The sequence below is a fragment of the Solanum lycopersicum genome, chromosome 5 (genome assembly GCF_036512215.1).
Source record: "Solanum lycopersicum chromosome 5, SLM_r2.1".
In the NCBI taxonomy this organism is placed as follows: domain Eukaryota; kingdom Viridiplantae; phylum Streptophyta; class Magnoliopsida; order Solanales; family Solanaceae; genus Solanum; species Solanum lycopersicum.
In genome coordinates, this window is record NC_090804.1 from 7,277,041 (window position 1) to 7,288,666 (window position 11,626).

An 11,626-nucleotide genomic window follows, 5' to 3' on the forward strand; every position below is an offset into this window, starting at 1 on the left:
CAAAATTGAACGACATAACTGTGATTTGAAGCCAAGTTAAAAAGGTTATTTTATGTATTATGCCTTTAGATTTAGAATTCATTTTGTATATTTGAAAGAGGTTGAGCTTCTTGCTTGTCGCATTATACCTGGCATTTTGTAATTCAATTTTGTAAATTGATGGTACATGTATGTAGTAATCCAAGAAAAGAAGCTCAACACATAATTCTAATTGTAAAATTTTTGTACTTTTATTAGCTTAGGTTTACATTTTACACCAATACGATTTGTCTATTGTAAAAGGCTACAAATTGTTCTCCAGAAAACTAACAAAAGTAAAAACAAATGATGAAATTGTCACTTGTTTGACCATAACTTACTCAACATTTTTTTTGGTCTATTTGGAAGAAGACATAAAGCTTTAATTCTTGAAGATTTTCCAATTTCATGTAAATCATCCTCCTCAGCTAGCTTCATTTTCAGAGTTGAAAGATTCGATGACTTTGGCGATTTTAGGGCTGATGCATTACTCCATTGGTCATCATTAAGTGGTGTCATTTTGTCCTTGTTAAAAGATGCTGAAGTGTTGGCTGTTTGATGATGATGGTTTGCTAGTAGTGCTTTGATGTTACTAGGCAACTCTGTTACATGACCACCAGACATGGCGCTTCTAGCTTGCTCGAAAAAAAGAACTTGAACAACTACCCTTAATGGAAGTAATTCATTTTGAGCAGCATGCATACAAATATCCATCGATAGTTTCTTGCAGTCTAATATCCTGCACAAACGCTTTCTTTCGCTCTTGTTTAGCCCTGGATGACCCTGCGTTTGAAGTTGTAAAAAGTTATACACACTGACGGTATTAAAAGTTCATTTTTAGGACACATGTGCAAGTTTTTACCTTGAGATAGATGTCGATGGCTTTGTAAAGATCATCATGGTCAAGCCTAGCAAATTCTGGGATTGCTTCAGCTATCGATATGAATTTTGATAAGGGTAAACTTGTGTCACTAGCGATTACTTGAAGGTATCCATCGACAAGCTTAGCTACCTTGAGTTTTGAGCTATGTGATGCTGAGGATGATCTTCTACTTTCTTCAAACTCAAGGTCAATATTCTCCGCGGATCGAGACCTTCTCCTCTCAAAATCTACTTTCCTTGTTACTGGACTTGTTGGAGGACTTTGAACCTGCAACATGAACTGTTGTAATATGGTAATAACTATATCCACATCATATATTGTGTCACGTGTGTGTGAAACACAAGGTATTAACAGATCGTTAACACTAGCATCTTCTAATTGAAGTCCAACTCTTCTTGCTAATTCCATTTTAGAGGAGCAAGAACCCTTCAATAGGTTTGTTGCTTTAACTAGTTTCAACAAGAAACTACACGAAACAGCCCCTTTCTCAGCTGGTAACAAGCTGATTATTGACTCCAAAAGTAGCCTATGTTTACCAATGGAATCCGATTCGGATGGATCATGTACTATCTGTTTCTCAACATTTGCATATTTTGAAATGTTTGGTAACCATCTTGAGGCGTAAACTCTCAATGCATCACCGATAACAGCTGCAGCTACTTTGCCACCAGATTTGATAGCTATCATACTTCTCCAGTATAGGTCTATGCTCAATTCAGCTAAATCTTCAGCCCACCAAACTTTAGACGAAACTTTATTATGCCTTCTGCTATCGGATTCAACGCAAGAAATATCATCCCTCGGCCCTCTTCTCGATAGGTTTGGATTAGCTAAAACTTTCGAAGCAATAGCTTCAATGCATCTGCTTGTGATTACCAAATCCTCAGACCATAAAGGGAAAGACTTTGTAGTTTGTAATGTCACAATGGAGTCTTTCCAACCTGAAAGTATACAAGAATTGAAAAACACTTCAAGTTTGTAAATCAAGTTCCCTTTCTCTACATCCTCTGTCATCTGCAAATACTCTGCAGCACAACGAGCCGCGACAATGTTGTAAGCACTTAGAGTGATGGTAATTCCATAACAGAACTTTGCACATATCTCAAATGCCTCAATTCCACCTGGAAAATCTGGTAACTGCACAATTTGATGCTGTGAAGTTTCTGGAATTTCAGAACATAGCCTCTGTAGCCTTGAACACTTTGACAGCAGGGGAAACTGTTTTAACACAAACAACTAACCGTTTGAATATACAAAATTTCATATAATAAATACTTTGAGCAAAAAGGTAAAGAATCTAACCTTGTGAAGCAAATATCTACTACCCTTTACTTGAACTATAAGATCACTAATAACTTCAGAATTAACAGACCTGTATCAACACAAAAAATAATTTTTGAATGTTTTTCTTTTTGAGTTCAAAGAAACAATCAATAAAATTACCTTACAGCCTCAGTAGTAATGAAAGTGTCAGGCCTAGATCCAAGTTTCATAAACTTCATATTTTCTTGCCCTCTTTTTGTTTTACAAAAAAAAAACACAAAATATATCAAGCAATATGCAAAACCATGAGAGACAAAGCTAAATTCTACAACAGTTGAAAGGTTCACTTTTATTAGACACCACTACTAGTACTAGCAAATAGCAATAGATATTGTCTAAAAACAAAAAGAAGCACTAGTTAGTTTAGAATATCCTGTCTAAAAAAAAGTTTGGTAAATAACATAACAAGATTGACACTTATTTCAACTCAACAAATAGTTGCTAAGGAGAAAAATAAATAATAATAGAGAGAAGAGGAGGGACATGAAACTAAAGGTTGTGGATTTGTTAGTATCTGGCTTGCACTAATGCAATTTATATTAATGATGATGCTGACCAAAATGATAAGAATCAAGAAAATTTTAGTTAGTGACATGAAAACAGAAAGAATCAAACGTACCCCAACTCTCATTTAATTCAAAGGACTGTGACAATATAAATCAATTAATTTTGAAAAGAGAAAAAGAAAAAGGAAATCAAGAGCCACAAAATTTATTCAATATTAATAATGGAAAATGGAAAATACAAAAAAAAATAAAAAATCCCCTTTCTTCGTGAATTCTATAAATAAACAATAGCAAAAATATGTTAACTCGATATTAAAATTAGTCAATTTATGATGAATTCTTAAATACAAAATATGTCAAATTACACTAAGACGGACTTTGACATGAATAGTAAAATAAAGTAACTAATCAATTGAGCTGTTGAAATTATTCAAATGTGAAAAATCGAATCCTTACGAATAAAATTAAAGTTTAGGTAGTTAAAATTTTACCTAATTGTTATAAAAAGTCTCATTATGTCCTTGATTCTTAAAAGAAGCTTCAATTTGACGATAATTTTAACACATAATCATAAATTGAGGAGTAAATTTGAATATTTTTTTTTTCTTGAAAAAATTATAGACTCTTTTGTATTTCTACTCATTTCATGTTGTATTTCCATTAATGGCAAAAGCAAATAAAAATAAATAAAATAAAGAGAGACAAAATTTGACAAAACTGTTTATCATTTTACCTGTTTTGATAGACTCTGTTCAGTGCCAACTGCCAGCCAGCAATAAGAGAGAGCCGACGCCCACGTGCTTATCCTATGTTAGGGGCGGAAGCGGATCTAGAAAAAGGCGAGGACGTTTATTCACTACTTTGATAATTTTTTTTTATAGATTTCAAAATTTTTGAAAATAAAAATATAAGATGATTCGATTATATCGTAAATTTTAAAATTCAAAAATAAAAACTTTTTCTTAATTTTTCGAAATATTTATTATAGTGAAAATTCTGAATTTGCACGGGTCTTCTTTGTTAGCAAAGTTTTTGATTATTTTAGTCAAAAACAATGATACAAGTCATCCTACGCCGCTCTCTTTGTATTAAACATTTACCTTTTTAGGTTTATAATACAAGAAATAATATTCTTTTCCTTTTGGGAATAAAAAGAAAAAGAAAAAGAATACTACATGTAAAGAAAAAGTAATGATATAAAGAAGAGAGCAGAAAGTAAAAGGATATATATTGTGTATCACTTTCAAAGTTGGGCTTTTAAGTATTCTCACACAAGGGCCTCAAGTTCATGATATATATAAATAATAATTAAATGGGGACAAAAAAAAGTTTGCCCTTGTTTTTCAATATATCTAAATAATAATAATAACTAGACCATCAAACATTTATTAAAAGAGGGCCATAGCCATTAAATATAATTTGTTCAAATTTGTGTGTGAATTGTAGAATTTAGTTTACCTCAATTAGACTCTTTTTTTTTTGTAGAGATTAAAATATTGAGGTGGGGATAAAATGCATTAATTTGGAAGTTGAAAGATATGTTGGTCAATTTTGTTTTCTGCCTTGGATTCTACTGAAATAATACTTTATCGTAAAAATTATATTTGATAACAAAATCAATCACAGTGATAATAACTCTGAATGAAAAGTTTTGGGTCCCGTTAAATAAACTTAGGAAAAATTAAAATTGAAGAGAATATTAGTATGTGGCCGTGGCATCTATATGTTCTATCCACTTATCCATACAAAAACAAAGTAAAGTTTGTTGCTATTACGTCTACTGATATTCATATTGAGATTCGATTAAAATTGAATTTACGTAAGAAAGTTTTACAATAAAGAATAAAGCACGTCCTAAAAATTAAAGTAACCCTGAGGTCTCAGGGGCAAAACTTAGCATTGATGGACAGAGTAATTATGAGGTACATGTTGATCGGAAATGATACGTATCCCATGACGATCATCACAAAAATAAACTAGAATAACTCTACACTTAGCACTCGAATATAAAATCTTTGATTAATAACGAAGGTTTTGGTAAGCCACAAAACTTTATATATGTTGTTGGTTTAGCAATCACTTATTGCTAAGTTGACATCCTAAAACTTAGGTGCAAATTTTATACTAAGTACTTTCTGTCATTTATTTTCTTGTTAAATTTAGTTTCATTTGTTTTATTAGTTACTTTCTAGCATGCAAAATATGTAGAATCGTCATCATTTCATAGAAGACTTCTTAAGAATTGCCAAAGACAGTGACTGAATTAGTTGTTGAATTATATAGTATGTATATAATAATTGAAGTAGTTAGTGTTGCGTATACCACACTTTTATAACAAAACAAAAGTGTCTAATTAAGTAGGAATAATGGTTGGTTTCAATTGTAATGATATATGATATATACATACCATTGTCTTTTTTGGTAATTCAAATATAATAAACTATGGTGTTTTGTGCATCAACCTAATATGTTGCATGGTAACAAATAAAGAGATATTGACCCATAGTTGGAGTTGGCACAAGCGAAGTAACAGTTGAACACTCTTCTTAAAAATTATATTAGTATATATCGTATATGTATATCGATATTTTGAATTAAGATTTCTGAATTCATCACCGAACACGAAGGTCCAAGCTAGATATATATGTCAATTACCTCTAGCTATTCTACAAGAATTGAATGTGTAATGGCTCTATCAATGTTTGGTGATGCGTAGCTGGAGGAAAGTATATGATGAGTTACCTCTATCAAGGTCCGGCCAGGACCATTATCATTGGCATTTGCCAAATAGGTCTATATCAACATATGCACCACCACTCACTTCATTCATTTATATATATATTCGATTAATATCAAAGTTTACTTTTAAATAAGTTCATTTGTATGTCTATTATTTGTATATATAGTAGATAATTTAGTATATAGAATTTAGCTAAAACACATAAGATTAAATCGTTTGTTCTTGTAAATATTAAGTTTAATTTATGTTCACGCTCTGAGATGAAAATTGAACAAAGCTACCAATATGATTATAGAATTGGTTTATATATAAATTATCAGAATTATGTGAGTATAGTTTCAAACTTCTTATGCTAGTACATTTTGTATGTATTGAATAATTATTTTATTTCGACCTTGTAAAATAATTTTCTAGTCCATTTAATGTACTTATAATCCAAAATATTCTTAATCTCGATATAAAATTATTAGTTGCGTATGTTGTTTATTGTTTTGGTTTATTAGAAGACGAAATTTTTTGGGGTCAACGTGTCTGATAAATTGGAAGGTGACAACTTACACTAAGGAAGTAATTATTACTTGATAGGATCAATGTCTCAATATAGAGTTTGATGATACCACTTTATAATAGTTTAAAATGTTGGTCAAAGTTCATTTAATTTGATTTTCGAATAACAAAACCTGACAAGTAAAAATAAATGAAGAAATATAGAATGAATCTAGTAACCAAAAACTATTCTATAGTAGTATAGGTTTATTCCATGGAACCATTTCAGCTTTTATAGCAAAGCCTTTTGTTTTGTGTAATCACTTTGAATATCCTTTGGAATATATGTGCTATAAAATGCCAGAAAAGGGAATGAAGGGCTAATGAATAAAGCAAGGAAAAAAAAAAAGTAAAAAACGACAGATCAGAGAACAAAGGGAAGAAATAATTGAAGAGGTAAATTCAAAGAAATTCATTTATCAAAAGATTAAAACAACAACCAAAAAAAATAAAAAATGAAACTAGCTAGCATAACTACCTAGGGTCAAATTACTTTATACTTTATAGTATGTTTAAGGAGTAAACTATAATTCAACCATTATTATCGAATTATCAATTAATTCGTTATGAAAATTAAGTAAATTACTATTCAATTGATGATTCAGTAATTAGTTAATAGTTCAATGATCTTTTAAGTTTATATAAAATTAAATAAGTAGATATACATATCTATATATAACATGATATATTCAGATGGTCATGAATTGTTATATAAAGTGTCACACATGATATATATGTCTATATACTTGTTCAATGTTACACAAATTTTAACGTTTTCGGGTTAAAATGATGAAGCAAGTGGCAACGGCGTCCGTCTGGGTCGCTATCTTTGTTAGCCAACGGGGTTACCAGTATTAAACATGTAGGGTCATTCTCCTTTTTGTGGGCCTCAATGTAGACACTAGTGATCAATGGACCCAAAAATAGTTGAAAATATCACTTCACCGTTAGAAAAAAATATATATAGTGGAGAGCTAATTAATTAATTAAGCTCTTATAATAATATAACTAGATTTATTTATAGAAGAATTCTAGAGGGAGATTTCAAGCAGGGGTTTACTAGGTTTACGTGAACTCATGTAGTAATGTTATATTTTTTAAAAAATGTTTAAATTTAGATATGTGAATTCACACCCGAAATATCATATAATGTCGTTCAATGATGATTGGGTGCACCTATGTGAGGTTAGAAATATAAATCTTTTATCTATCTTGTTTTATTTTCCTTTCTAAAATTGGATAACACCGTTTGGATAGATGGAAAATATTTTAAAATTTTAATGATTTAGAACGTAAATGTCAACTGATCCAAATTTACATCTTCGATTCACCTTTTCATAATAGTATCCATCATCTCAAAATTCTATATACGTTTCTGATTTTCAAGTCTTATAAGATCTAGGGTATTTTGTAGGTTATGTATAATGATTTTTTTTTTTATAACAGATGTGAAAAGATCATTTTTACTTATTTATTTGGTTAGTAGTTAGGAGATCTTAATTCATTTTATGTGTCTACGTAAATTCAATTGAACTTTATTGTTTTTTTCATTTGAATTATATATACATTATTGAAAGCATATTGTATACACGCAATGTATCATATCTTTTTTTTTTACCTATAACCGTCCGAATTATAAAATTATAGTCGTGAATAATTTCTTTTAAAAATAATATACAACTAATATAAAAGGAGGGATTAAAGAATCCTTAATTTCACAGTTGGAAAGGAAAAGGAATTACAAGAACAAAAATTCTAGTGGCCGGTTAAAAAAGATAATACTTAATCATAGATATTAAGTTTGAATTTAGAATATAAAAAAAATTCTGTTAAGATTGTCATCTACGAATAGTACCTGTAATGTACATTTTAAATTTAATCGAAGCTTCAACACAAATATTGTTAGGACCTAAAATAAGCAGGTGTAAACGCGGAATCTAACAATACAAACCTCGAAAGACCACGAGTAAGAAGACAACGAGAAATATACCAAAAGACACAGAGATTTAACGTGGTTCGGTCAATTGACATACGTCCACAAAGGAGATGAGCAATCCACTATAAATATGAGAGTACAAAATACAGAGAGAAACAACCTCGACCAATTCACTCGGAATACATGGGAGGTTCACACAAGTGATAACGTATCAAGCTTGTGACCGATAAATTCTCCCCCTAACCGAAACTCTCAAATCCCTTAAGACTACATTGTGAATGCTAATTAAGTTAGAAGAAACATGCCTCTATTTATAGAGTCCTAAATCTTTTCCTACCAAAAAAAGAATTAGTCAATTCAAAACCTTTTCCCAAAAGGAAAACCTATTTATGGTAAGAAATCAGGGCAAATAAAACCCAACAAATCTCCCCCTTGGCCTGAATTTCGGACAAAATAAATTTGTCCACCTTCTTTACTTAATCTTCAACAACTTGCTTCTCCTCTCCATAATCTCCTTTGCAAAATTTATGTCTCAACACAGAAAACCTCTCTGAAACAATTTCTCCAACAAAATCTTCATTACTGTCAAAAAGGTTGCGGCTAGAATTACACCCGTCAAGATGAACACCTCTTTCTGACTTAGTTCAATCATCGATTTATCGAACCACTGAACGTGACTCCATTATTGAATCTGGCTCTGATACCACTTGTTAGGACCGGAAATAAGCAGGTGTAAACGCGGAAGCTAGCAATACAAACCTCGAAAGACCACGAGTAAGAAGACAACGAGAAATATACCAAAAGACACAGAGATTTAACGTGGTTCGGTCAATTGACCTACGTCCACAAAGGAGATGAGCAATCCACTATAAATATGAGAGTACAAAATACAGAGAGAAACAACCTCGACCAATTCACTCGGAATACATGAGAGGTTCACAAATTCTCCCTCTAACCAAAACTCTCAAAGCCCTTAAAACTACATTGTGATTGCTAATTAAGTTAGAAGGAACATGCCTCTATTTATAAAGTCCTAAATCTTTTCCTACCAAAAAAAGAATTAGTCAATTCAAAACCTTTTCCCAAAAAAAAAACCTATTTATGGTAAGAAATCAGGGCAAATAAAACCCAACAAATATATCAGGTGGAATATCGGAAAAAAGAAAAAAAACTATTATTGAAACCCTAAATACTCATAACTTAATAAATTTTGTAGAGTTATCAAGAAGACTAGTCTTAAATAATTGAAATGACTGGCCGCATGCAGAAGATAAAACCAAAGTAGTCAAAAGAATGGCCCTTTTCATTCATTTTTTGCATTTCACCATACTCACAAACAACTTATTAATCACTCCATTATTATTTTCGATAATATGTATTAGTCAGCTTTTACGCATTTTAAAAAGTATTTATCACTTTTCATCAACAACGAATATTAGATAACTATATTCATCAATTAGTTAGAATAAATGAAAAGAACGAACCGTTTAATATTTTTTATCTAGCAAACAACTTATTACAACATCATGATTTTCATTTCTTCAACCAAGTTTTTGGAATTATAAGTAGCTCTCCCTTACAAACAAAGACTTATATGTAGGGCATGTTAATTGTAGTTTGCTTAATTCCCTTCATTTTTCTCATAACTAATTTTGTATGCTTCTTCTAAGACAAATAAATACTGATTTAAGATTTATGTTCCTAACTCTTAGCTTTTTCTATATTTTCCATCAATTATAATATTCCATTTCTTCAAAAAATTATACTAATAACGTATAACATCATGAACTTTCTACAATTAATAGCCAAAGTCCTACGAATATCTATAAAAACTATGAGAAAGTTGCAAAGGTATCTACAAATTAAATTAAATATTTTAAAAATTATTTCAGGTTAACTTAATTCGATTTCACTATTATTAAATTAAATCACAATTATAGACTTGTTTTTTTTTTTCCAACATCAAATCAAATTATTAGTCAATTTTTTTTTTCCAATTTGATTTGAATTACGTTTTGATGTGATTTGTTGATTTTGCTTATACACCCTAGGTGGAATGAATATAAAACTTTTATGGATGTAAATTATGTTACTTTTACGTCTTAAAACGTTGTATATATATTAGGGGCATGCACACAACTCATAAGACAAGCCAAATGTGATACTGTTGGGCTTCGACTTGTAATATTCATTCATTACACACACCTCTATGAACTGGCAAAATGGTCATGCAAAAGTCTCTATCATGCCATTCTTTTTCTTTCATTTTGAGCATAAACCCTTATTGGGAAAATAACACTCAAATATGATGATTTCATCTAGTAGTTTATAAATATGTATACAGTGTATATTTTAAAGTTATATTTGTATAATTTTAAAAAATAGAGATAAAACATATATATAAATAGAAAGAAGTATTGAAAACATTAATAAACTTAACCTAAACTATAGTTTAATTCTTGAATTGTTGACAGCCTTAAAAAAATACTTTTTTACTTAACTAATCTGAACTTAGATACAATCCCGATCTTGCAACATGAGTAAAATACACCTCTAATTAGTTCTAAACAAGTTTTAGGAGTGTTTTTAACACTTCTCGTGGTTTTTTTATTAGGAGTCTCATGTTCTACAAGAGTTTGAGACCACTTGTTACGTCATGTGACAGATAAGAAGGTGTTCAATAGTTTGAAAATAAAACTAATAACTTGCCCAGAATTTAGGGATATTTTCGATACATTTTTTTCATATAAATAATGTGTAAACCAACCATAGATTTGGGGCCACTTCATTGTGGGCCTCCCTTTTTGTTAATTAGATGTCTTGTTATTCTCTAAGATGAATGAATACAAGTATGAATCTTGCCACTAAGGCAACAGACCAAACACTACTGGCTTTCCTCTGGCATTGCCTCCTCAACCTCCTACTTTTGTTAATTATATTAGACGTTTTATTTATTTCTTAGTTTATACACATTAAATGTGACATTTTTCCATACACAAGTGTATATATTGCAAACATATTAAAGCATGAAGCAATCTCGTTTTAATTGAATTAAATTTGTAATTATGACCTTTCGCATTCCTAAAAAAGACAAAAATTTCCGATAAGAATATCCAAAATCCTAATTATCAATTTATAGTGTGACCTATGTGGAATGTAATACTATAATAATAACAATAATATTGCAGCTTTCTCACTGTCTTTTTTCTTTTGTCTTTGCCTTCTTTTACCTCATTATTTGCTTTATCCCTCCTTTAATTTTCTAACCTTAAATTTCAAGCACATTCTTGTTATTTGGTGATTATTTGAAACCCCTTTTCAAGATTTTCTTTTTCATAATAAATTCTTATTTGACTTTTTTGGTTAGTTCTTTCATTTTTCTTGTATACATAGGAGACAAGAGAAGACAGGAAATTAAAAGGCCAACGCAATTACACATCACCAAATAAGTTAAACGAAATGCTCGATGGAAAAAGAAAAAAAAACACTTCTAAATCGAAAATTATCTCCCAAATGGTATTTACACCTCTATAGTAAGCGTTCAGCACGTTCATCCGAACTCTTTTTGATAAAATACTACATTGTTCATACATGAATTTTCAATTGTTTCATAAATTTACTTTTTCATATTTTGAACTGTCTGACTCCTTTGATTCGAATTATCATAATCTACT

At 30.3% G+C, this 11,626-nt stretch overlaps 1 protein-coding gene across 5 annotated transcripts; it reads right to left on the reverse strand.

Moving 5' to 3' along the window:
* Positions 1-205: 205 nt before the first annotated feature.
* On the reverse strand, positions 206-4,001 carry LOC138337047 (BTB/POZ domain-containing protein At1g67900). 5 transcript variants are annotated; one of them, XM_069297574.1, is made up of 6 exons: positions 3,831-4,001; positions 3,464-3,559; positions 2,345-2,416; positions 2,204-2,273; positions 881-2,119; positions 206-801 (listed from the first exon to the last, which is right to left on the reverse strand). In XM_069297574.1, exons 3-6 carry the CDS (start codon positions 2,401-2,403, stop codon positions 337-339), a joined length of 1,833 nt encoding a protein of 610 aa, XP_069153675.1. In that variant the 5' UTR covers positions 2,404-2,416; positions 3,464-3,559; positions 3,831-4,001; the 3' UTR covers positions 206-336. The 5 variants fall into 5 exon arrangements, with proteins under 5 accessions (XP_069153675.1, XP_069153674.1, XP_069153673.1 ...); XM_069297573.1 differs by having other exon boundaries at positions 3,464-3,964; XM_069297572.1 differs by lacking the exons at positions 3,464-3,559; positions 3,831-4,001 and adding an exon at positions 3,222-3,259.
* Positions 4,002-11,626: the final 7,625 nt, after the last annotated feature.